General features: G+C 40.6%; 1 protein-coding gene across 23 annotated transcripts in view; it reads left to right on the top strand.

Moving 5' to 3' along the window:
- The window catches only part of RALYL (RALY RNA binding protein like), a 654,295-nt gene that overhangs the window by 511,860 nt on the left and 114,778 nt on the right, over nt 1–27,657 (top strand). For all 23 annotated transcript variants that reach the window (XM_070480983.1, XM_070480988.1, XM_070480984.1 and 20 more), the window contains one exon: nt 26,224–26,256. In XM_070480983.1, coding sequence (XP_070337084.1) covers nt 26,224–26,256 — 33 coding nt within the window. The remainder of the gene's footprint in view (nt 1–26,223; nt 26,257–27,657) is intronic.

The following is a 27,657-nucleotide window of genomic DNA, read 5'->3' as shown; positions in this document are numbered from 1 at the left end:
TGTATCATGCAGCATTGACAGGGATATTGGAAGCCTAACTTTCTCATCTCTGCTTAAACAATCCTTCCACAAGATATTTTCTAATAAAATCTAATAAAAATCTCTAATGATTCTACTTGACAAGTGGTGGAAAGGTCAATATTTGTTGACTGCTGCATGCTGTGTACTGTGGGTGTTTTATGTGTGTTCTAATTAAATTTTCACAAAATCCTGCAATGTAGATATTGCTATTCTCATCATATTGATCAAGAACCTGATATAAAGCTTCTTAGAGATTTTCCGTAGGTCACAGCATTGGTAAATAATGACACCAATACTCAAACTCATGTTTTCTGATGCCACACTGAATTCTTTCCACCTGGTCGTTCAGCCTCTTTTGTTACAAAGTACATGTTCCTTTCATCCTCATTTCTCCAAAACGTCAAATACAGACCTTCTCTTCTTCAGAGAGACATATCTAACTCCTTTAACCTTTCCTAATATACTTCAGTCTGAGTCAGTTTAATACTCTGAGCTTTTCTCTCTACATGCCCAAATTTATCAGTGTCCACATCTATAATCTCGATTCTAGGTGGCTAGAGTAGATTATATTTAGCATCTTTATTGTTCTATATATACTTCTATTAGATTTTTAAAAATCAGTTGATTTGGGGAAGAAGACAAGAGTAAACTCCTGGAACTTTCGATTCTTTAAAAATAACTACTTTTGGAAAAAAATGTCGTGTTTTGCTGTTAAGCCATATGTCACACTTCATGTACTTTTGCCATTGGTTTTTGTACTGTAAGTGCTGACTTTGCATCTATCTCTGTTAAATTCCCTTTTGTTAGATTTAGCCAATTGTTCCAGGCTATTGAGATCTCCTATCATCCAATTTATTTGGTCCTCTCCCAGACACACATCATTCCATCAGTCATCAGTGTCCGCATCCAAAGAGCTAATGTGAGTGTCAAGCAAGGCCCCCTTTTTTCTAGATACATTTGGATAAAGGAGAATTGAATCATACATGTTAAGATTGATTGTGTTCCGATGTAGTGAAGTAAGAAGAGTGCTCAAAAGATAGCTTGGAGCCGTTTCATTTTCTTTGTTCTCTGAAAACTAGCATATCTTCTTTTCAGCTACTCATAGCCTCATTTCCTGAGGTATAAAATAAGAGGGTTGGAACTAGATGAGTTCCACACCTAACACCCTGGGGCTCTCTAATGTATGGCCATGAGAGATCTTAAAAGATATATTGGAGATATATCTTAATTGTTCTTATTATTTTGGCTATGTCAATTTATTTAATTTTAATAAAAAAGATATAGAAAGATGGAAAGCTACAGGACTTGAAAAATGTTGATAATTGGTCATAAGGCAGTATTGATGTTAAAGGTCAGAGAGAAAGTGATCAACAAAAGGCAAATGATACTTTCTGTACCTTTTTTGAGGTAAAGAACAATGTTTATAAAACAGAGAAATGCAAATTATTTTTGATCAAATTTATTTTTAAATGTATGTGTGGAGCTGCAGCTAATGCAGAAGATTTGAAAAGTCACATTTTCAAGTATTAACAAAACAAGCTGGCAATAGCTTTTTTTCTCATGAAAGAGTTACCACTATCTGTGTAATGATGTTAATTTTCCTATTTTCCCTGTTCTTGGAGTGTTTTGATTTTTTTTGTGAGAATAGAAGTTTATGACAAGAAGCAAATGTCTTTTTAACTGTTATTTCTCTATTACTAAGTAATGTTGAATTGTGAATTCAAAAGAATTAGAAGCAGAAGTTCATTTAAATCTGATATATTGTACACAAATCACATTAGTGGGGAGATGTTTATTTATCCTGTTTTCATCTGTCTACACAGATGAGGCTGGGGTGCACTCAAATTTCAAAACAATAACAGAGAGAAAAAAAGGAGTGAACGTGCAGCAGAGAAAGCCCTATTATACACGCTTTCTCATTCCTACAGGAGCTTAATAACCATGATACCTTACTTTTATGTAGACAAACTGCATTTTCAGAGTCATTATTCGTCTGTTCACTACAGAACTCCGCAAGGTTGTTATTATGTGCTTTACTTTATAGACGAGAAAACTAAGTTTCCAAGACAATAAAGGATTCACCCAAAGTCAGATAACACGATTGGGAACTGAACTCTGGGTTTCAGCCTTCAAGTCTAATGATCTTGCCACTAGACCACAGCTCTCCATGTTTACTCACCTGCTACCATTTAAACAATACGATGATAAAAAGCAGAGATTCCTGCCCACGAGAACCAATGGTCAGTTATATTTCTGTCCACAAATGCCATACCAGCAGGTGGCAAAGGAAAGACTATACACTATACACAGCCCAAGAATGAGAGCGACCGCCTATTTGTGTGAGCAGAGGGTGCAGATTTTGAACTTCAAGTTCTTTATCTAACACAACAGTTGCATAATTTTCCTGATAGGGTAAGATTGCATAATTGGGGTGAAAGTACCTGACTCAGGGTAGGGAACGTGGTAGCAGCTTGAAAAGGGCTGGTTTCTACTTTGCAGTTCTTTGCATCTTTGGGTCTGTTCCCTTCTCTGTAAAATGAGTGCTGGAACGATTTCATTGTTTATTCATTCATAGACATGAGACATGTGCACTGTGGACCTACTATGGTTTAGCACTGTGGTAGCTGTGCTTCTAGGCAGATGGCACAGAAGATGCCAAGGCTGCCAGGCAGGGAGAGATGATAACGAAATAAAAGTAGAATATTTTTACGGTTATTGGTCACCTCTGCTTTGCCTCCAACCTGCTATGTCTTTGTGTCTATTTGCTCCGTAAATAGATGTAAATTATACGCCATCAGACTGTCGTCTTCTCTTATGTCCATTGTATCTCCATCATCAACCACATGGAGTACCCGCTGAGGCTTCACTTTGCTTTGTCATTTATTTATTTATTTATTTATTTTAGATTTTTTAAACTTTTTTCCTTTTTCTCCCCAAAGCCCCCCGGTACGTAGTTGTCTATTCTTCGTTGTGGGTCCTTCTAGTTGTGGCATGTGGGATGCCGCCTCAGCGTGGTTTGATGAGCAGTACCATGTCCGCGCCCAGGATTCGAACCAACGAAACACTGGGCCGCCTGCAGCGGAGCGCGCGAACTTAACCACTCGGCCACGGGGCCGGCCCCAGCTTTGTAATTTATTTTAATAGGACTTTTAGTTTAGCCAAAAAACCTTCACTGAGTGTTTATCATGTGGTTTAATTAACATGGTACGCATAGAAGACACAAAATTTTTTTAAAAACATAGAAAATCTTCAAAATATTTACTGTCTTATGCACATATAATTAAGGAACATAAATAAAATATGCATATAGTTCTATAAGAAAATAAATGAAAGTTAACTGATTCTGCCTAGGGGAAGAGAGTGAAAATCTGGATGACAACTGAGCCAGCTTCTGAGTGAGCAGGCCTTCATTCAGCATACAAAGGGAAAGAAGGGCATGGGGGCAAAGAAAATGTGTGCCAAGGCAAAGGCACCAAGATAAAGAAGAATGTCTCCTGGTGGGAACTAGGATAGCCTACTTGCTGGAGAACAAGTAACTGGAACAATGTGGCAGCCTGGATATGAGGATCTCTAAGTGCCTGCTCATCAGCTTAAGGAGATTTGGCTTTCATTCTGCAGGCAACAAGGCACCATTTGAATATGGTGAGTGGTTGGACATGGGATGTAAGGAAGAGTGAGAGTCACAGATATGTCCAAGATTTCTAGCTTAGGCAAGTAGGGGAAGGATCACGTGATTCTGATAGGAGAAAGAGGAAGGTCATGATACACAGCAGCGGGCTCTGATGGTGGGGAAGGAAGCAAAAAGAAATCATTTCAGTCTTGGACATGAATTTATAAAGACAGACAATTCATTAAAATAGCACTTGCAATAAAAATGTCTCCCATTAGAGGCTATTTGTAAATGAAACATAATTAATCATTTGTGAACATTCCATAAATATTAGACCTAGCCCCAATAGTGAATAGCGAATCCATTCTCTAGGGAAAATATTGTAACTTTTAATAAATTGCTGCTTCGAATGTGCAACGTACTTTACACAGTGTCTATAGTGCTCTAAGATAATAATTCTCCCCCAGGAAGTGAATTTCCCAGAATGCCAAGTTCCAATTAATGCTAAATAATTGCTAAAGGAGAATAATTGTATGATGGTTTTGCTTGTGCATGTAAAGGGAGACAGATCTTTCCTCTCTGATGTAAGTAAAGCCAATAAGCAGAGAACAAAGATAATGTTTATCAGAGCTGAACAAGTCCAGGTTTTCATTCACCAAGAGGCAGCCCTCCAGTCACGGGGAGCACAGCTCAGTAAGACACATAAAACATCCAGTTTCATCCCACTCATTGCATGGATATTACTAAGTATCCCATCCAAATAGGGTTTTATGGCTGTTATACAGATGCCTTTCATAGCAACCCTGCCACCCCACACAGATGACCATGACAATCAAGATTGTCACTGCAAGCAACCTCAAGACTCCTTAAGATGTCTAAAGCATAACTTATAGTATCACCATTTTAAGATCACCACAATTGGCGGTGGTAGCCGTGAATGCAGGTTGTATTATGACAACTTCAGTGATCAAAAATTTTCAGAGCACAGGCCAAGTAAGGTGACTGCAGCAAAACAGCTCTGGTGATTTGTTTACCACTGGACCTACATGAGTTCTATTATTGTCTTTCATGGTGACTCTTGCACATCCTCAGGTGACCCAAAATGTCCCCTACAGCCTTGGCAATAGAAACGAAACAATGGAAGCTAATCTCAGGTAATGGTAAATAGCAAAAATCAAATATAGAGGAAAAGTATCCACTTCCTTGACTTGCTCTTTTTGCTGAGAAATGTTTACTGATTAGCTGTTGATTATTTTATTTATTCTCTGTCTCCTTTTATAATGTCAAGGATAATACACATTCACTTTTAGACGCTTAACACTTCCAATGTCAATGCCTCCCTTCGTACAGGTTCCATTTCACCTGCCTCGCCAGGTGAGCCCACTCTGAAAGCCATCTAGGAATGGACCCTTGATTTTTGACCCGAGTGTGAGGAGGAGAGGGAAATGCTGATGCATCCTGTGCTTCTGAAACAGACACAAGCCCGAGCACTGACATGCCTATGAGGTTCAGTTTCAAAGTATGTTGTTGCTGGGTCTGTGTAGCGATTGCAGTCTCTTTTTGCTCTGGGTCCAGCCTTTCCTAGGCAATCAAATTACTGACACAGAAAAATGTAGCTGCCAATATCCACAAGAGAAGATACAAAATAAATGCCCACTTCTAAAACTCAAAGCGGAATATCCATACATCTGGGTAATTGAGGGTGAGTTCTCTTTCACTCACGCTTCCCAAGGGAATATTGAAATGCGGTCGAACCTGAAAAGGTCCCAAACACTCCCTTTGTTGATGGTTTATAACTGTGCAAATGTTTTGTATGACTATATTCGGTGGAAAGGGTGTTAGGCGGGCCTGGCTCCTAAAACTGGCGCAGCCTTACCAGTGGTCTGTATCGGACCTCTTGTTCCTTAGCTTCCTCAGCTGCGTAAAGGAAAAATAAAGGTTTCCTGAAAGACGATTTAAGGAGCGTGGAACTCTTGGAGATGCTCTACACATTTTAGTTATTCTCATTATTATGATTATTCAAAGAAAAAGGTCAATAATAAAGTATTTTAAGAAGTAATTTTAAAGGAGCCCGGAGCTATGATAATGTTGCTAAAATTCACACAGTCAACTAAACAGGTTAACATTACCCATCACTGCCTAAAGAAGAGATATATTTTTTAAAGATGATGTTTACTTATAGTATGTCCCTCATATTTCAACACTAAGCAAATGTAATTTATAAACCTTTTAATTTAAAATGTTTAAAGAAATGCTGACATGATACCCATTAAAATAGTTCTGCTGCAGGCAATTCTCTGCTAGGTTAAAGAATGGCCTATTTGCAGTTCTCCATTATTTTTTTTAAGGCATAAATATTCATGAGTATCTTCTTGCATATGTAAAGAACACGGTAGCAGGAAAGGGAGACTAGATGGTGCAATTCTTTAATTCAGAGAATCCATCTCAAAGGCTTTTTGAAAGACTACAGTTCTATTAGTTTGATTTGAGGTAATTTATGGTAAAAATCAAAGGAAGCAAACCATGCAACCAATTTTAAAAAGAGGTAAATAATAAGAGCCAAGAATGAGCTGGGAGTTGGGAGTGGAGTGAGCAGGTAGCATCAGGCAAATTAGATTTAGACAACTTATGGAATAATAGGCATTACAGGTGAGCAGCAGACTTAGCTATTGGGTTCCTGGCAGCCAAAGCAAAAAGGAGGAGGAACATGATGATTTATATAACCATCTATTAAAAGACAGCATTCCAATCTGGGATCAGAAACTATTTTTTTTTCCTTAACTCTCTCTTCTGAGAGAAACTTATTGCATGTGCAATCATCTAAACAGCACAATAGATACTACCCTCAGTAGAAGTTATACAACACACACACACACACACACACACACACACACACACAATATTTTTAAACTAATGGAATTTTCTTATGAAGTTTCTTAGTAAAAGCCAAGGATAAATTGCAGTAGAACAAGCCACAGAGTCTTCCTTTCTGCTTCTCCCAAGGCAGTTTACTATCTTGTGACAAACTGCACAAAACTCAAAAAAGAGTGATGTTCCAAGATGTCTAGATCTGCATAGCAGCCAGGATTTAAATTCCCCACACAGCTGCATTCTGAGAGGAGACAGAAAGCAAGATGGCCTGACCCCTTGGTTGGCTTGTCTACCCAGCCCCAAGGACTGGAAGAAAAACACCCTGCTGGGACATTTATAGCCTTTCACATAGGGGCCTCTTGATCTGTTACTTGATACCCCTCCTCTGGGGTGGGGAGAAACGGGAAAGCAGTGGTCAACCTAGCCTGGGATAGAAGGGGCTGAAATTTTACCCCATCCTCACTGTTGCTGGGTACAAATGAAGACATGCAGATCTTTTCTTGTAGCTGGTACTTTTCCTGTACTTCAGCACTGCAGCCTCTCATGAAATAGTTGCTTTCTTTCAGTTGTGAACATGGGGTTTTCTGTTGGACCAAGGCCTCCTCAACAGCAGGACTCCAGTGTGATGGCCTTTTGTGCTCTGTGCTCTTTGTTTCTTACTTCGTGCTTTGCATGATGGGGTATTCAAGTTAGAACACTGACACTAACACTGCTGGTCCCCACCGGAGCGCAGGAGGGTGGTGGGAGTCTCATATTGCTGGGTCGTTGCCTGCGTGCTCCCTGCCTGGGAGGAAGGTGCTTTCCAGATTTTATCTCCCAAAGGACAATGCTCTTGCATGCTCGCAAGGTGGAGTGTCTTCACTGTCACTGCTGATTTCATTATTTTGGTTTTTCTGATCATTATCCTTAGATCCAGTGACCTGTTATTTTAGGACAGCCCTCAACCCCAGGTAAAGAATTTAGGACCTTGAGCTTGCAACCTAAGATATATTTATAAGTTGGTTGTAAGAAGAGTTAAATCATTCCCTTTTGCCCCTCAAGGGCTCTTGTCCCTCTGTCTTCTCAATCCACACATTAAGTTCAAAATTCCAGGATGTTCCGCATTCCACAAGGCTACATGGACGGGAGGATGAAAGAAATTGAAATGTGTCTAAAGTCTTGTTTCTAGACAAATCAAATTAAAGACTAAAAATTCTTCAGTGTGGGAGTGGTACCCTTTCTTTACACTGTTAATACAACTAAAGACCAAATCTTCTCCCAACCCAGAAGTTCTCTCCACAAAGGTAGTAGACAAAGAAAGCACTTTTTAAAATAAATATTAACCCAGAATGTGATGTGCATCATAGCTGATCTACTAAGAAATCGCAAAGGCAGAAATAAATCTCACCCTTTAAATAATGAAGCAGATATAACCCATTCTGTATATGTTCTCAGGATAAACAGTAACGAGTCCTCAAGAAGGAGGATCTGACAGGACCCTTTCCCATGCGTAGTTCATCATAAATTCACCTTAAGTGGGGTGACCATCTATGTCAACTAACTGAAAGTTGGTTTTATCCAAAAGAATATTAAACTTTTCATATCTTGAGCCAGCCCTGATGGCCTAATGGTTAAAGCTCAGTGTGCTGCACTTCGGCAGCCTGGGTTCATTTCCCCATCACAGAACCACACCACCTGTCTATCAGTTGCCATGCTGTGGCAGCGGCTCACACAGAAGAACTAGAAGGACTTACCACTAGGATATACAACCATCCACTGGGGACTTTGGGGAGAAAAAAAAAGGAAAGAGGAAGATTGGCAACAGATGTTACCTCAGGGTGAATCTTTACCTGCTAAAAAAAAAAAAAAATGAACCCTCAAAGATTAGGCTAATTGAATGTTCTTGATGGGTCAAATGTTGGCCTTTCAAAGGTATGCCGTAAGAAAACAAATCACTTCTTGCACTTGGAACACATAGGTTAGCCCCCTACCCTCCCACAGACACTGGGAGATGGGGCTGCTACTCCCCTTCGTGCTTACATTTCAAAGAGATGGCGCCCTGGTCCTAGAGAAAAGGCTTGCCTAGGCCATAAAGGTTTATGTAGCCTTCGAAAGGATTTAGATGCATTTCAGAAAGAAAAGAGAGTCCTTACAATGACAAATTTTCTAAAATAGAAAAAGGAGGAGCGGGAAATCTCTTCCCTTATTTTCAGGAGGGAGTATTAAGTTTTAAGTTTGTAGGTTTTTGTCTCAATTTATTTAAAAGTACAATCGACAGTGATATTTAAGGACGGGCTCATATGAAATAGATGGACAGTTCCTGTAATAACGCCCCTTCCCCAGAGGCTATGGCTGTGTACCCCTCACTGATGGCTCCTCTGAAGCACTGGGCTTCTCCCATAATGTTCCCATCACACAGACAAGGATGCTTTGTGGCCAGACTGACTGCTTATCTTCTAACTGGAAAAAAACCAGTAATAAGAAAAATGCCACGTTGTAGAAGAATGTCTGAGCCCATACGAAATGAGGAGAGGAGAAAAGAGGAAATGAGTATTTATAATACAGATAGACATGATTGGATTAATGAGAAACCAAACAGCTCGTTTTCCTCTGTCATCTTGTCTCCCTTTACCTTGTGAATGATTTTTTTAACCACATGTAACTATTTTATAAAATTAACTGATTCTCTTATCTTTATAAAAATATATTTTCTCCTGGTCAATTAACATTCAAAAATACTTTAAAATTATAAGCTAATAGAAAATGTTGCGTTATAGAAAGATTTTTGAAGTTTTAACTATGAGCAAGTTTTGCATGGTAAAAAAAGTGAAGTTTGTAAGTTTGTGAGCTTTGGTTGGCTTTAAATGCATTAATTAGAAACTAGTCCACAATTTTCTTGCAAAAATTACATAAACTCTTTGGTGTCTTTGCAAGACTAGTGCTTCTGGTTGAGTTATAAGTACCAAAAGGGAAGCTAGAAATGCCTCCTTTTTCAATGTCTAGACAAATGAGGGCAAGAAGGGGAACACAGTCTTACTCGGTCATCAATCAGCCATGTATGATGAATGGTTCTCATGAAAATTAGTTCTTTGGGAAATTAGTGAACTCAGACTTTCAAAATTTCTTTCTAGTGGAATGATAACATGATTGATAATTCATCCTTATTGGTATTGTTAAATTTCAGACTACTCAGAGTACTAAGGGATCTTCCGACATATAATTCATCTATATTTACTGTAAGGTGGAATCGAGAGAGAAGGGGCTTGTCGTGAGCTCAGCATATTACATTGCAAACGAAACTGAGACGCTACATAGTTTGCCCTTTAATATTTGTCTGAAATATCTTCTGTCTGGCCAAATCTCCTCTTATGTGTCGGGATCACTGAGTCCTGAAAGATGTCAGTGGCCATTAGAAGGAACACGGGATTGAAGTCCCAAAACCGGCACCCACATCCTGTACCTGCTGCTATGGGTCCAGCCAACTAGCCCAGTTCTCTCATAATAACATGAAGGAGTTAAGATAAACCATTTCTTAGTTTATGCCCATTTCTAACATTTTGAGATGCTGCTATTTACTTTCTAATCCAGAGACTCAAGTAAGGCATAGGTGCTTCATTAACAAGTTTATTCCTATTTTCCTTCAAAATCTATCCAGTATCTTAAAATATTCATATCTTTTGACTAAGTAATTCTATTTCTAGACATATATCTAAGAAAATAATCCTAAATATTTTTAAAATGTAAAAAAATTAAATTAAATTATTCCCAAGGTGTTCTTTGCATTTTTATTTATAATATTGGGTAATCTTATCCAAACAAATTATTATGCAGTAATGGACATGGCACATCCATTAGATGGAATATTCACCAAGTGTTCGTAATGACATGGGAAAAGATTTAAGATTTGACTAGAGAAGAAAGGCAAAATTATATAAGCAGCATATATAACAGCATCTAATTACAGGCATACCTTGTTTTATTGCAATTCATTTTATTGTGCTTTGCAGATAATTGCGTTTTTTCACAAGACCCTCCACCAGGAAAATGATTACGACTCGCTGAAGGCTCAGATGATGCTTAGCATTTTTTAGCAATAAAGTATTTTTTAATTAAGGTAAATACATTTTTTTAGACATAATGCTGTTGTACACTTAATAGACTGCAGTATAGTGTAGACGTAACTTTTATGTGTGCTGGGAAACCAAAAAATTCATGTGAATCACTTTATGGCGAAATTTGCTTTATTGCAGTGGTCTAGAACTGAGCCCATAATGTCTCCGAGGTATGCCTGCATATTAACAGCATATGTTATATAAACAGACAGCCAAAACTATTTAACAAATGAAACAAACATATGCAGAGAAAAAAATGGAGAATAAAATATTAATTGTAATCATCTTTGGACAGTAAGAACATGGATGATATTTTTCTTGTAACTTTAACACCTAATGCAAATTTTCTTTAATGAGAATTTTATAACCAAAAAAAAAGGAGAGTGAGATAATTAAAAACCAGATTTTTACAGTGGTAGATAATAAGCATCACACAAAAGCACTCATGCAGAGGGCCGGCCTGATGACATAGTGATTAAGTTTGCACATCCGATTCTGCAGCCTGGGTTTCACCAGTTCAGATCCTGGGCACTGACCACACACGACTCATCAAGCCATGCTGTGGTGGCATCCCACATAGAAGAACTAGAAGGATTTACAGCTAGGATGTACAAGCATGTACTGGGGCTTTGGAGAGAAAAAAAAAGAGGAAGATTGGCAACAGATGTTAGCTCAGGGCCAATCTTCCTCACCAAAAAAGCATACCTTTAAAAAAAAAAGCACTGGACTCTTTGTCCCTGGTGTGGTACAAAATCAGTTAAACCGATACAGGCCTTCATCTTTAGAACTAGACTCCTTTAGTCACCATGGTTATTAGAAAAGTTAATTTTCTAAAAGGGCAACTTCATTAACATCAGTCATACAGTTCAGCACAGGCCGACAGCCCGATGCGCAGAGGCAGTTCCCCTGCCAGGGCTAAGGAGCCACCTGTCTGTCAGTCAAGGCCACATCAGGATTAGGAGCTCAGCATGCAGGGTGGGTGGAGGGAGCCGGGTGCAGGGCAAAATCAGCTAAGTCATCTAATCTTCAAAACTGGAAAAATCAAAATTTATGAGCCCTTAAGTAGTACGATGAAATAAGTAATCAGGAATGCATGGTGATGGCAGTTCTGACTACAGGATAGTGAGCCAGCGCTAAGACAGTGGCGCCTGCCTGACAATAATGGTCTGTCTTTGTGTTTAAAGTTGCTCTTCAGCCGGCTTTGCTGCTGTGGCTGCTGCTTTAAAAGGACATAGTGTAGTGAGCTACCAATAGAAGCAGAATCATTTAAATAAGGCCCAGGTTAGGAGGGGGGGTTGGGGGGATGGTGGGTTGGGGGTGGGGAGAGGCATGGCAACAAGATGGGGCATAGGGTCTGTGTTCCTGACTCTTCACAGAGAGAATCCATGAAGGCAGGACAGCTGATGGTGATGAGCCTGAGTACAGTAAATGGATCAGAATGCACTTTTTATGAGAATGATGCACCAACCAATAGCTGAGTTTAGAAAGGAAACAGAGGATGACCCACAGAATACAGATAATCATGTGTGAAATAGCATTTTGAGTTGCTTAGCAACTGTTACGGGCACTTTAAGTCCTATTCTTACTGAAACTATCCACAACATCAGGCTGAAGACATTATTGTGAAATTGTGAGGATTCTAGAATTTAAGTACAATTGTAACTTCTAATTTCCAGATTTGCTGAAGATTGTCTTTCTCTCGCTCTCTTTTTGTTTTTACTCTCTGTTGCCTAACCTCAATATAGCAAATCTCAATGTTTAGAGGGTTCAGAAAAGAAACATGGTGTGACCAGTATTTGAAAATATGAATTAAATTGAGGGTAAAAAACGTTGAAACACATGGCATGAAAAAAATAAAGATATTATGAAAGACGTAAGTAATATCAGGCATCCATTTTAACTGAGAAATCAAAGATATTTTTAAAAATGTTAACCTGAAGAAATGAAAAGCAAGAAAGAGCAGCCTTCTGTGTGGCTGAAGCAAAACGTGGGCAGACTGTTGTTAGACCGACAGTCTGTGCTCAGTCTGGCCGGAGAGAGTGCCTTCCAGGGGCCAGGCAATGAGCCACAGGTCCTTGGCCATAGACCCAGATCCAGAACAAAGCTCCAGTCCTGGGATATTGACTGAAAAAGGCTGGAAAGGCAGCTGGGCACTCCATTGATCTGATCTCCATGAGGGACCTTGGGATGGCAGCCATTAGAACTTATTAAAAGCCAGGAAAGAAACCAAATTTTAGAGACAACTCAATTTGGTAGACAGAAGAGTGAAGGACAAAATCAGTATTTCACATGGGGTCATCCCTCTGAGTCTGCCGTGGAATAATGGCGACGTGGAGAGGAATTTGTGATCCCAGCCAATTGGAATGGACCACGTGATCTCCAGCCTGGAGGAGTGACTTATCTCTAAGCCTCTACTAACAGAGCCCGATCAGGGATTGACCAAATTCAGCCTATATTAGAGACTCTCAGTAGCTCTAGTGGGGGAGAAGGAAAAACGGAGTCATCCATCTAGTGACTGGTGACTCATCTAGTCACCCATCAAGTAATTATTAAGCACCTACTGGACTCTGTTTAGGGCCCTAAGGATACATAAGTCAACAAAATGGACAAAAATCCCTGACCTTGCCTTTGAGTGTGAGGTAAATGCTAATCAACAAAAATGAGCAATTGAATTAACCATAAGTTAGAAGGTAGGAGGCGTTATAGAAAACGGAAAGCAAGGAGAGAGGGATAAGGAATGGGAAGGGAAGTGCTGCCATTTTGAATAGGGCAATGTGTGAAGACCTGGCCGAGAAGGTGGTTCCTGAGCCCCGATGTGAAGAGGTACTGAGCAGGTAAGGTTCCACCTGGGGGAAAAGCATTCTGAACAGAGGGACTGCCAGCATACAGGGCGTAAAGTAGAAGCGTATCCACATGTTTAAGAAAAAGCAAGGCCTGTGTTTCCGGAGCAAGTCAAATGGAGGAGGTGAGAGGATAATGGGAGAGAGATCATGTGGCCACCAAATCACGTAAAGCCATATAGACTGTTGAAATTCTTTGGCTTTTACTCTGAGCGAAATGGAGAGCTTTTGGAAGGTTTTAAGCAAAGGGCATACATTTTGAAAGGTCATTTTAGCTTTATGTTGAGAATAGGTTCTGAAAGAACGAGGGAGGAACCTGGGAAAACAGGCAGGCAGTGATGGTGACTCAGATAATGTGGTAGCAGCTGAGATGGAAGAAGTGGTTATGTTATGGATATATTTTGAAAGCAGAGCCAACAAACTTACCGACAGATTGAATGTGAACTGTGAGAGAAAGAACAGAGTCAAGGATATTAGTATCTACTGCTCAATAAAATTTACTGGTTTAAAAAGTCCTTATTTGCATATTCTGTAATCTCGGCTGGGTTCAGCTGAGTGGTTCTGCTCTATGTGGCATCCAAGGTGGCTTCTGCACTTACATTTCTGGTTCCTCAGCTGGGGCCGGCTGGAGCAGCTGTGATGGCTGAGCATCTTCCTCCGCATGGTCCCTTCATGTGGTTAGCTTAGACTTTCTCACAGCACAGTGGTCTCAAAGGGATCAGAGTTTTACATAGTGACTGAGTTCAAGAAGAGGGAAGCAGCTGCCTGTCCTCATAAAATCCAGGTTGAAAGTTCCACCTCTGTGTCACATCTGCCACATTCTGTTCATGAAAGCAAGTCATAAGGCCAGTCCATATATAAGCTGAGAGGACGTAGACTCCAGCTCTTGCTGGGTGGAGGGAAGGAATTGCTGATGGCCATCTATCTACCATAGATGTCTCCAAGGTTTTTGGACTGAGCATCTGGACATACGAAGTTGCAATAAAGTGAGATGAGGAATACTCATGGCAGAGGTGGGAGTAGGTCAAGGTGGGTGGTAGAAATTAGGAGTTTAGTTTGTAGACATGCTAAAATTTAGCTATCTATTAGACATCTGAGTGAAGATGTCAAGTAGATGGTTGAATACCCAATCTGGAGTTCAGCGAGGGGTGTGGACTGCATGTGCACATTTGTCAGTCATCAGTATGTAGATGGTACTTGAAGCCACGAGACTGGATGAGAACAAACACCAAAGGAATAAGGAAAGATGGAAAAGAGAGGAATTCCAAGGACTGAGCTCTGGAACACACTAATATTCAAAGTCGGGAACTAGCAAAGGTGATTCAAAAGAAACAACTAGTAAGGTGCCTCTGCTGGGGCTGGCTGATATGAAACCCAGTAAAGAAAATGTTTTCAGGAAGAAGTAAGTAATTGGTCAAGTGCTCTGCAAAGCTCACGTTAACTAATAATTCACCCTTGGACTCAGCCTTGTGGAGGCTGTTGGAGATTTCAACAACAATGTATCCATCAGGTTTGGGGTCATGGCTCAATCCTGCGGTTAACTCAGGGAGCAGCCCAGGAGGGGTTGGGCCCTGGAATTAGACGCCCACGCTCATAAAATAGCGATAGCTGCAGGGCTGGAGGGACACTGACGAGAAGCCAAATGCAGCTGTGCCAGTCAGGTGGAGCTTTCAACACAATCTGGGAGGAGGGGAGAGTGAGCAATCCAGGCAAATGATTGGCGTCACACAGTTTTGTCAACATGTGGCAGTTAAGGTCATTGAATTAACATTAAGTGCCAGGGTTTAACTTTTTCAAATAACAGGGAGCAGGGGGTGGTTGGGGAGCTGAATCTGAGAGGGGCTGAGGTTACCAAGACAGGAACTCAGGCAGGAGATTAATCTGCCAGAGAAGTTTGCCACTGGGAAGAGGGCAGAAACACAGTTAGGCAAAACATATGCAAAAGTGACTTGTTCTCCAGCATTGTAGACGTCTGCTACGACTTAGGCCGAAGGGGTTTCAAGTGTTTTACTAAGAGAAGGTGGAGGAGAGGGTGAGGTTGCCCCTGGGACCTGGAGCGGTATGAGAATGTGGGGCACAGGCGAAGAGTGTGGACGGGAGGCAGGGGCTGAGGGAGGCGTGGGAGGACAAAAGGCAACTGCTGGCGGCCAGCCCCGTGGCCGAGTGGTTTAAGTTTGCATGCTCTGCTTCGGCAGCCTACCGACATGGCGCCGCTCATCAGGCCACGCTGAGGCAGCGAGCGTCCCACATAGCACAACTAGAAGGACCTTCAACTAGAACATACAACTATGAACTGGGGGCTTTGGGGAGAAGAAGAAGAAAAAAAAAGAAGATTGGCAACAGATGTTAGCTCAGGTGCCAATCTTTAAAAAAAAAAAGTCAACTGCTCATCTCAACCTGCTCGGGCTGGCCCTGTGCATGCATGCATTATGTCACTTAGCACCATTCACAGTCTGCACAACTTATTTTGACTGGCAATCAAAAGATGGCACAGAATTGTATTGGCTCTGATATCTTTATTTAAAATGGAGGGGAAAACAGACATAAATGACATCAGCATTCTGCAAAGAGCAGGCGGATTGAGACATGAAACTAGATAACGCTGTGAGCGAGTCCCTGCTTCCCAGGCTGTGCTCTTGGCAGGTGCTGGTTCCCTGTAGGATTTAACAGCTATTAGCAAATAGCTAAATAAGACAATTGAAAGAGACAGCCGAGCAGCCCCTTGCCAGTTTTTCTTGAATTTGCTTCCTTTTACTACATGGGTTTGGAACTGAGATGGCAAATCTTCCAACCAGAAAATAATTGAGTTAGAAAGAAACTCTTTTCAGAAGATCATTTTTCTTATTTTAATGGAAAGATCCACAGAGTTGTGTGCACTCCCTTCCAGTGTGGGGTGTGATGAGGTTCATTCTGGAATCATAGTGGAGCCAGGGGGAGAGCCTATGCTCTGCCCTAGCCAGATATTGGCCAGATCTGCCCTCAGCCCTACCCCCGGGGCTGTTAGAAAAAGAGTTGCAGGTCTCCCAGGAGGATCTGCCAATGGTTAACGATCTCTCTTGCCAGGAGGTTCTTCTTTATACTTGACCTGCATTCCACCTGCTGTATTTCAATCCTCCCAGTAGATTTATGAAAGGACGTTACAGCCTGTCAGAGGGAGCTGAGCCCTGAGCCTCAATTTCCAATGTGGTGACGGTCATGACTGAGTGTCAAAGCTGCCGGAGATTGCCGGTTGATGCCACGGCCATTCATTAGTCTGTCCCTGGAGTTAGGAGCATGGATGGTGGTAACTGCAAGTGGAACTCACCAAGGGGCCTGCTGAGAGCCTTTAGCAGAGATTTCACTGGCCACGAAAGCCCTTGGAAAAGTATCACAGGAAATAGAGGGGAAGCTCTATTTTTCCAGAGAGATGGAACCTGTTGTAGGCAGATGCCGCCATCGGAGGGAAGGAGCCTGACTTTCCTCAGCTTGGAGGAGAATTTGATGCTCTTTTAATGGCCAGCAAATAACATACAGGAAAAATGGTACAAATATGCTACAATATTAAGAACTGCAAGTCTTAATCACACTGCCTGAGTTATCATCCTGCTGGATGACTTTCTAGCTTTAAGATCTTGGGAAAATTACTCACTCTCCCTCTGTCTCAGTTTCCTATGTATAAAATAGAGACGACAATGGCACCACCTTCACAGGGGGGTTTTAAGAGTTCAATGTGCTAAAATGCTTAGAATAGCATGTCAAATTCAAAATCTTGGCTATTATCATAAATGAGACCTTAAGAATGCGTTCTTATTTGTCCACGTTGGCATATGGACTGCGTGTCTAGGAATCCGGGGTCTGCTGCAGACTTTATACCTCTTTATTCCTTTTGTAAGTTTGAGCAAATTTCTGCACCTTCTGCTAGCACGGAGTTGGTAAATACACATTTGGACATTCTTCTTCTCCTTTCCTTTCCTATCTCTGTGGCAGATGTAGGTTAATTACAGCCCGTCACACCCTGAAGCCTGGGGAGGTTTTAGAATTCCTGTCAACACATTGTTCCCGGCAGTCACCATCAATTAGTCAGACTTGACATGAAAATTAAAACTTATTTGACCTCTCAGCTTTAGAGCATACAAGCTTTTTTTTTTTTACGATTTTATTTTTTTCTGTTTTCTCCCCAAAGCCCCCCAGTACATAGTTGTATATTCTTTTTTTATTGTGGGTCCTTCTAGTTGTTGCATGTGGGACGCTGCCTCAGCGTGGTTTGATGAGCAGTGCCATGTCCGCGCCCAGGATTCGAACCAACGAAACACTGGGCCGCCTGCAGCGGAGAGCGCGAACTTAACCACTCGGCCACGGGGCCAGCCCCGCATACAAGCTTTTAAGGAAGTGATTATTCCCACTCTTAGCCACGTCAGGCTATCCGATCACAGTCTCAGCCCAAACTCTGCTTTGCCACAAATTTCTCAATGTCGTTGACAAGACATCACAAAAGGCTACACTTGGGAGCATCCTCATGCATCCATCATAACACTACACCCTTGTCAGTAGCCACACGTGGAAAGGGCTCGGCTTGGCACAAGAATGTACTGTGAGTGCCTGTTCATGGTCAGTGGACAACGGTATCTCGGAGTCTTGTTCTACCAAGGATGCTGGCTGACAAGTCCTGCTCAGACTTCTTCTGGCAGATGGAGGTGGGGAGGTCGCTGCCTGTGCAGACCAGCACTTCTCCCCAGCTGTGCACAAAGAAAGCTCCTTCTTCCTAACCAGCCTCTTGTTGCCACAGCGGGAGCTCCAAGGGTGCGTCCCCTAGGCGTTTAGTCCCTGGTCGGCTGGCGCAGGAGTCTGCGATGCTTTTGCTTTTGTTTTTCCTCTCAAGGTGAAGAGAAGAGAATAGCCAAGAGAATAAGTTCCACAGACAGATTCTGATTTTCTCTGGAGGTCACGAAACTCACCTTCAGTTACCTGTGAATATCCTGTCCCTGTTACATAAAGAAGGCTCTTGTTTGTTTGTTTAATCTTTTGGCAACAAATGAATTTTTAAGAATACTGACAGAATTGTGTTATTTTTTAATGTGCAAAATGTTCAGTAAAGGGAGACATCTAGGAATCACATGACAAGTACTTATCTTTGATGAAAATCGCCATCTTTGGCTCACATTTAGACATTTACCTTGAAAAAAAGCCTGTTTAAATCAGAAAGCCTTGGAGTGATGGAAATGTCATGCGGATGTGTTTATATTACAAATGGTTAAGAATGAAAGGTAGACAATTTTAAATATCAAAATAAGATTCCTATAATCCTTAAGAAGGTTATTAAGCTATTTTAAAAATAACGTATCATATTATTTCATAAATACGGAGCAATCCGTTAGCTAATAGTTGACTCACAATGACCTGGCCCACCATCATGTCCCACGTGAGGCCAGATAGAGCAGAGGTCCAGCCAGTGTAGCGTTTATTGTGTTCTTTCCCCTTTCTTAGAGCATAATGCAGAGGCTAAGAGTATAGACTTTGGAGTCAGGCCTGTGATTAAATTCAGACTCCATCACTATGCTGTGTGACTTCGAGCAAATTACTTGATCTTTCTGAACTTTAGTTTTCTCATCTGCTGTTGTCAAAATTACATGTATGAGCAGACCTGGCACAGCCTCTGGCTCACAGTAAGCTCTGGCTGTGGTGATCGTTATTAGACGTTCTCAGGGTTTGTGGAGAGAGGGGTGGGGCAGTAGGAATCAGCCACACTGCTCTTCTCTACAGAAAATGTTTGCACCCATGTTCGTCTTTAAAACTCTATTTGAAATGCAGATGATCAGTCCTTTTTGATACAATGAAGTAAGCAGTAAAAAAAGGTCCTCCATCGCTTTAATGGATTAATTCATTCATTCATGGGTTGACAAACTAGATTTAAAGCATCACTACATCTCAACACTGGTTTTGGCCTGGAAAATTAACTCTGTTCCATATCTTAGAATGTAATCCTCCTTCATTTCGCCCCCTTTCTAGCTTAGGTTATTCACACACAAGCTACTTCCAGAGAGAAATCTTCTTTGCTTTATTTACTTCCATCTTAACAGAACACATTGAAGGCCGGCGACGTAGATCCAGACACAGAATTGCTCACCCGGTCCACATTTGGGGGGCAGCTGCTCTGTGCTGGGTGCATGCCAGTTACGGGTTAATACAAATAGCTAAATGGTTCTCCTGCCCCTTCTGACCTGGCATCTACACACTTAGAGGCCTGACAGTGATCCCACATGCCTCTCCTCAACCCTCTTCTTCCCATTCCACACACTCTTTCTGGGTACCCTCATTCTCTCCTTTGATGGCATAGCCCAACTCTGCACTGATGACGTGACTCCTAACTCTTTGTTTCCAGCCTGGGTGTCTTGCCTGAGTTCCAGACCCACGTGTTCATCTGTCGCCTTCTGCGTATCTTCATCAGCACATCCCAACATGGTTCATTAATATGTGACTGCTACACCAACATATTCCCCACCCTGGACTCTCTGGATCTAACTGGCCGTGAAGCCAAGGATCAGAGGACTCATGGATAAAACATGATAATAATGATGATGGCTAACATTTATTAAGCATTTACTTATCTATACATTTATTCACTCATCTAATTAATTTAGATATCTAACACATTCAGTTATTTATTTTTCTAATTCTCACAATAGCCCGGTGAGTTAGGTCTATGATTGCCTCCATTTTGCAGATGAGATCATTGAGACACAAAGAAGAGTGCCTCGCTTTTCCAAGGCCACACAGCCAGAAGGTGGTGGAGACAGGACTAGACTCAGGCAGTCTGATTTTAGAACCTGCATCCTTAACCCTTTGGTTAAGGTACATCCATCTTAAATGTAGGTGGGGGCCTGGGTTTGGCACATCCATCTTAAATGTAGGTGGGGGCCTGGGTTGGCATTGCTACCGACAATCAATCAGGTGGTAGTAAACAGTGTTGCTCTTCAGCAGTTTTAACTACAAAATCCTATAAATATAGTAGGGGAGCATACTTATACGGCACTTTGGATTCCTAAAAAACCACTAGTCTGACAAAAACAAGGTGGTTGAAGTCATTTCTGCAAAAAACATAATATACACCAAAACACAGGGATATAAGAAAGGAAGATGCCACCCAGACAGTGAGCAGTTGGCTCAGTTTGGCTGGAGCATCGAATCTGTAGGCTGAAGTGGTAGAAAAGTTGGGAAGGGACACTAGAACCAGGCTGTGAATGAACCTTTAGTTATATTAAAGGGTTTGGACTTTACTCTGAGTTGAAAAGTGAAAGTAGGGCTGGGGGAGTAAGGCAGGGAGAGTTCATCTGATGAAATCATTGCTGAGAGCCTCTTATGAAGAAGGCATGAATCTAGGTACTTGAAATACGGCGAGCTCCTGCCTTCAAGGACTGTGCAGTCTGAATAGCGAGCTTGGAAAATACACTGGTGATTTTTAATACGCCATGATTAAGTGTTACAGGGTGCTGTGACAACAGTTAGGAAGCACTCCTGACCAAGCTCTGGTGACTTATAAGAAAATGCGTCCTAGAAGCACTCGGAGATTTGTAATGAGGGGAAGTGCGTGATCGTACCTGTATCCTAGAAAGATGGTTCTGCTAGTAGATATGGCTTTTCCAAATAAATCCTAAAGAAGGAGTGCCCTTAGGAGATTATTCTAACAACCCACGTAAAAGTTGATGACCACTTGAACTGTGATGACGAGAACTGAAAGGGAGAACAGAGTGAAGAGGCTTTTGGCAACAGAAGCAACAGAATTAGGAGGATCTACTGAAAGTGAGGGCTCTTGGAAAAGAGTTAATGAGACAGATTGTGTCTTTCTAGTTGGGGCACCTGAGTAGCTGTTTATGCCGCAGAGTTCGTGGTGAAGAAGGAAGAGCAGAATGAGGCAGGAAGACAATTTTAGTTCGAAACGTGTTAAGTTAAAGGCACTTGCAGTTGGAGATGTGATGGGCAGCTAGAGCTGTGAGTCGTAAACAGAGTGATGCTCGAGACCTAAGTTTGGGAATATCCAGCATGTTGACTACATCTGAAACCCAATGCCATTTCTCAGTAGAGCACAGAAAGTAGAGAGAAAATGTGACAGCACCATAAGGCACATATAAGCAAAACAAAACAAACAAACAAAGTAAATTGATGAGAGGCAACATAGCGTGTGAGACAGGAACTCATGAACTTTGGAGCTAGAATGCCTAAATTCAAATCTTAGCTCAACCACTTATTAGCTATGTGACCTTTGGCAATATACTTAGCATCTTTGGGTATCAGACTCCTCATCTGTAAAATGAGATATCATGATGTTTAAGTAAATTAGTATTTATAAGGCATTTTGAATAATGCCTGGCCCTTAGTAAATACAGCTTAGCTTTTTTTTGTTGTTAAATAAGAAGTATTATAAATCCTTTAGCCTCAAATATTGATCTTCATTTCGCATTCTATTTTATCTCTCTACTGTGCCTTATTTTTCTGAAGGCTATGGTTTATCTTATTCTACGCCTAATTCTAGTGAGTCCTGGATGAAGCATTATTAAATTCACTACTTATTTCATTTTAAAAGTAAATCTTAGAGAAGATAAAAATCAATCCTTTTCTTTTCAAAACAATTACCTTTTTAAAAACTCAGAGAAGTTCTCTCTGGGCATATCACATTGTAATCATCTGTATCTAAGAATTAAACTGATAAACCATCTTTTCTAAAAGGATGTTTCTCCTGCTGGTTTTCTTCTTTTGCATTTTTTTTCACTTTTCAGGACTAAAATGAGAAAAGTGAGCTTTTCACACGCTCAAGCACTTTCCACCACAGAGTTACAACCTGTCTTTGGCGTAGTCACGGCCGTCAGGTCCACTCTGTGCCAGGAGCTGTGCTAGTCGCTCTGAAGACATATTCTCATAGTCTTCACAGCAGCCCCTTGAGTTGGCTATGATGTTTTCTGTATAATTAGTGAGAAAAACGTGAGAATCTCTCAATCACCTGAAAGCTATGGAAGTTGACTCCATGTAATGAACTACGACTGAGCAGTTGGTTACAAAGCAGAGGGTCGCTCATCAGGAGTCATTTGTCACCTTCCTCTGCAGTGCATCCTCATTCTGGGGATGAGACATGAGGTAGGCTTGCCTAGTGGTGGCTTCCCACCAAGATGTCCTGCTCGGCTTTACTACCAACACTGCTTAGGAAGCCCAGTCCTTAGGTTTATCTCCAGTGGCTTAGAGTGACTACTGAGCAATAATATTTCCTCTCTGCTCAGCTCACAGAGCATCAGCAAGCACCTCCCACATGAGCCCATTAGAAGGCTTAACTCAGAACTGTCAGGAGCTTTTTGCTAAGCAGAGACGAAAGTGTAACGTTCTTACCAGTCTTAATGAAACTGTAAGTTAGCCTTTTAACTCGGGATGGACATAATAAGTATTAGAAGCTCAGAGACAGGGCTGTCCCTGTAATGAAGGTGTCAGGATTGGCTTCTTGAAGGAGTTAGGTTAAGATAAACTCAGAAGATAAATAGATCATGCATAGGGAAAGGAAGGAAAAAACAGTATTCTGGTATAGAAATAGAATGCTTAAAGACGCCAAAGCAAAGCTAACCCAGATTTGTTTGGGCAATAAATAGACAAGTTTCCCAGAATAAAGTGATTCATAAGAGAAGTGATAAAAAACAACATGGAAAGCTGGCACGAGGCATGTTTGTGAAGAGCTTTCAAATGACAAGCTGAAAAGTTTGGGCATCATCCTAAGGTTATTGAAATTGTCAAGAAAGGTGGTGACATGAAAATAGCATTTTAGGGGAATTAATCTGTCAGAGGTCAGGGCCCAGAGACTGAATTCGTGGTGTAGAGAAGGAATTCAAATTATTCTGAACTTCAAAGTCTGGAAGAATATCTTGATATGTATAAAAATAAAGAATGCCTATTCTGTTTGTTTCCACTTCCTTCCAACAATATAATCATATTTCTTGCAGTGACACACTTTCATCTGTAAAGGCCACGTAGAAAGATTTTAAGATCGTGGACATACAATCGCTGTTACAACTACTCAGCTTGCTGCTATAGCACAAAAGCAGCTTCACCAGTATGTAAATGGATAAGCATGACCCTGTCCCAATAAACGTATTTAGGAACCCTGAAGTTTGAATTTCATACAATTTTCATGTGTCACAAAATATCATTTTTCTTTTGATCTTTTCCAATCATTGAAAAATGTAAACACCCTTCTTAGCCTGTATCAAATCAGGTAGTGAGCAGGATTTGGCTCATAGGCAAGAGTTTGCAAACCCCTGGTTTATCGAACATCGGTCAGAACTCTCAGTCCAACGTCATTTTGAAAACTTCAGATTCTCTTTGAGTCTTTGGTCTTCTTAAGTCTCCTGTTGAACATTTGGAAGGAGATAGTTGAAGTGATGAGTGAAGTGGTAAAAGTCAAAGAAGACAACTAACTAGTTAGTAAGACTAACCATATTAACCACTGGGGTCAGTGGGGCAACATATGCACCTGTATGCTCCAATCCAACAGCTGCTTGTCTGAAACCTTCAGGAAAAAACGAAAATCAATCAATAAATACTACTTCAGACACATTCTGAACTCAGCATTTTAGTAATTGCACAGGAAAGGCAAAAGTGGTAGCTCTTGCTTTTCTCCGTGTTGTTTACGATCCCTGAAGGAAAGCAGTACGATGCAGTCCTTAAATGGTGTGGGTGGCAGGCGCTGAAGGAAGGTTAGTGTCACACCAGGGTGTCAAGTTGGAGCAACTGTGAACCAAGAATTTACATTTGGAGATCCGGGCCAGGCTGGGGTAAGGAATGAGAACTACGCTGGGAATAGGGTGAAGAGGGGGATGTGAAAGTCACAAAAGGGAAAACTTGACAGGATGTTGCTAATTGAGATGTGGAGGATGAAAAAGAGAAGAGTCAGATACTAATTGTTTTGAAATTCTTTCACTATATTATTCAGTGTCACTAAGAAGCGCGAGCAGTGAGAGGCAAGGAGGACAGCATGGGCAGTGGAAAATGGGAGCTGGGAGGCTGGAGGCCAGCATCTCATACACGCAAATCACACACTGACAGATGGCTGAAATTGTTGGCAAATAGAGAGAGAAGTGATCCCAATAATACCCACATGTTATCTGATTTTCAAGTGTTATCAGATGGAAAATAAGGGAGAAGTCATATCGTGATGATGTTGATGGTCCAAATAGGTAAACTGTCTCCTGTGTCACCTTATACAGAGTCCCCCTCATTTCTTCAAGGTAATTTCTTTTGATCACCTGGCACTGGTCATGTGTTATAAAACAAGCATATCCAAACATATTTCATTACTTATCTTTAACTTTTTTTCTCTTAACTCTGTTTACTTAACCATGTCTTAAATGTATGGTATGAACAAACACATGATATGGGAAATAGTTTACATGGAGGTGCAAATAACATTGGAATTCAGAAAAGGAAAAGCTTACATAAATATATAGGTCCAGCTCTTAACACCAGCTATGGGTTTTCTCTGCTTCTTCCCTGCCTGCTGCTGTTCAAAGACATTGCTAGGGCGCCCGCTCCCTGAGAGTCCCTTTCTGCTGAGATTGTTCACTCAAGGCAGCGTGGCACGTGGCAGAGACCCTTGTCAGCTCTGCCCACACCTGGGCCGAGGCGTATTTCTAAGAAGCTGTTTTGTGTAGATGTAGAATGAAATAGAGAAGAGAGATCATTGCTTTCATTGTTTAAATTCAAATAAAAGTAAACTTTCTGGGCCTAATTCTGAGACAGTCCACTTCAATATGTAAAAGTAATCAGCTGGTGCTCAGTAAGTGTGTGTTGCAGAATTAAATTTCCTGCCATTTCCCTACAACTATTTGTATATAAATAAAATGTTTTAAAACATAAAAGCTTCTTAAAAATCTTAAACACCAGGATTGAGATCAAAATGTTCTCAGTAGTTACCTACATTTAACCCATAATCATATATTAAGAAACTTACATGAAAATAAAGTGGCAGTATACAGCTACCAGCTGGTCTTACTTATTAATTAGGAAATATTTAGAAGTGGATCCTTTTCTGATTTATTTACCTTTTTCTAAGAATGTATAGTTAATTTATGAAATCAGAAAATTAGCTGGAAGCAATCCTAGCCTATTTTATAATGGGAAAAGTAGGCCCCAGGAGGTTTCTGAAGTGGCTTGCTCAAGATGCCACAACTAACCAGAGACCTCAGGACTACTGTTCTCCTTTACTCTGTCAGGATGACAAAAACACCTGGTTTTTAAGAGACACTGTGGAGGCAGGAGGACCCTAACGTGTGATCTGACTGCCCCCTGCCCCATGTAGTGATGCTTGCAGTAAATGACCACAAATGGTATGCTGCTTCTCTCTCCATTATGGAATGTTTACTGGAAATAAATGATTACGCCAATATGTAACCAAATACGTTATAAATCGCTTGACTACTTCAACCATGGCAAATAGATGTATCAAAACTTCTACAAACAAATTACTGTAAAAAAAAAAGAAGTAGATATAGAGAGTGCAAATCGGAATTAGACTAACAATATTGTTATCTTCAGGTGTCATTTAAACGCTGCATTTCCATTCTAAGTCTCTCTCATTCTATTTGGCCTCTGCATTAATCCAGCCAGCATTTGAAGCAGTCTAGGGTAGCTCTTCATATATTATTTATAGCTTTTTACTGATGCTAAATTGTGCATTTTCATCCAAACAAGTATAATAATTCTGTCAGATTCATATGCAAGCCATTTTTAAATGCACAGCAAATTGTTATATTAAAATAAATTTTTCATATTTTTTTCCTAGACTTGAATCAAAGGAACCTTTCCTGTCTGTTGGGTGAGTGTATGTCTAAATATTTTAAATCTCAATTTTCTTTATCTTTATTTTTATTTTTTTAATTTTTTTCAATTTTCTAATTGACTTTTAATTCAAATTAACCAGATCCTATGAGATGGTATTTTCAGTCATTTAACCGCATATTCAAGGTCATAACATATCAGTGGATGCATCATTTCCTCAGCAATATTTCTATCTACAGTTTATAAAGACTTAACTAAAATGCTCCCTAGGTTTTGTGACCTCAGAAATTCAGCTAATGAATATATATGAAATCCTATATCCTCTATAAAAGCCCAAAAGGTACACAGTGATTATCTATATTCTTGTCATGTAAAGATATGCTCAGATTGGTTTTAAAAGTTCCTCTGACCCACAGCTTCATTATTTCCGGTCTGTCTACTCATTTTTCTACTGTTTCCTTTCAATCTACTCTACTCAGTATTTCTTCCCCCCTTTTCTCTACATCTATCTCCAAGATCTGTACCACCTTTTCTCTTTTTCTCTCATTTCACTTTTATTTCTCCACTCCACTCACACTGGCTGCTTCTCTGAACACAAAGCTGAGGAACCTTAAAGCTGATCAAGTGGCTCCTCTCATGGTTTCATTCTGTCACCACACATAATCTAATAATAGCGTATTATTGACAAGAATACATGTGCACTATTTTCAACGTTTAGCTAATCAAGAATCAGCAGAGTTGTTTTTACCGATCTATCAAATAATCCTTTGGCTGATATATTAAAATGTCTTATTAAGGGACTTTCACATGTTCAACATTAAGGTTGATGTTGTAAAGTAGCAAAAACTGTTGGAAGATGTGATGTCTAGCTTAGAAGAAAACATGCTGTATTTGATGAGAAAAAAAATCACATACAGGCAGCCACTATATTCGTGTTTAATGACCAGAAACGTGGACTGGCATTAGATTTTTAAATGATCACATCACTTTTCTTTTATTACTTTTTTTGCGGCCTTTGAATTTTTCTGTCACTCATTGAGAAACATCATTCCCTCTCCCCTTCTACTTCTCATAAAAGCATTTCAGAAAGCCATTTGAATCACAAGAATCAAAATTATTGTTAGGGATGCTGGGAGAGAAAAATGGAGTACATGGCGTTTTTTGGAAGACTTTGTGAAAAATGAAAGGTCAAGTTGATCTGGTCCAAAAAATCATTAGAGCACGCTTCTTTCCTTCACTGATCATCAGCTGCTATTGTTAAAAATCTTTAAGCCTGAAGAAATCTTTTATTCTGAATGCAGATGTGTGCTGCCCTCGAGTCAAGGGGGCTGAAATAGCTTTTCCTCATGCCTCACTTAATGCAGTTTCTCTCCAGCCTTTCCTGTGCTCTCCACTACTATGAGATGGAATCCATTTTTTATTGTATACCTCTGTTTTA

Source organism: Equus asinus, chromosome 12 (genome assembly GCF_041296235.1).
Source record: "Equus asinus isolate D_3611 breed Donkey chromosome 12, EquAss-T2T_v2, whole genome shotgun sequence".
Lineage (NCBI taxonomy): Eukaryota > Metazoa > Chordata > Mammalia > Perissodactyla > Equidae > Equus > Equus asinus.
Note: the sequence above shows the minus strand (reverse complement) of the source record. Positions and strands in the feature narration are given on the sequence as shown.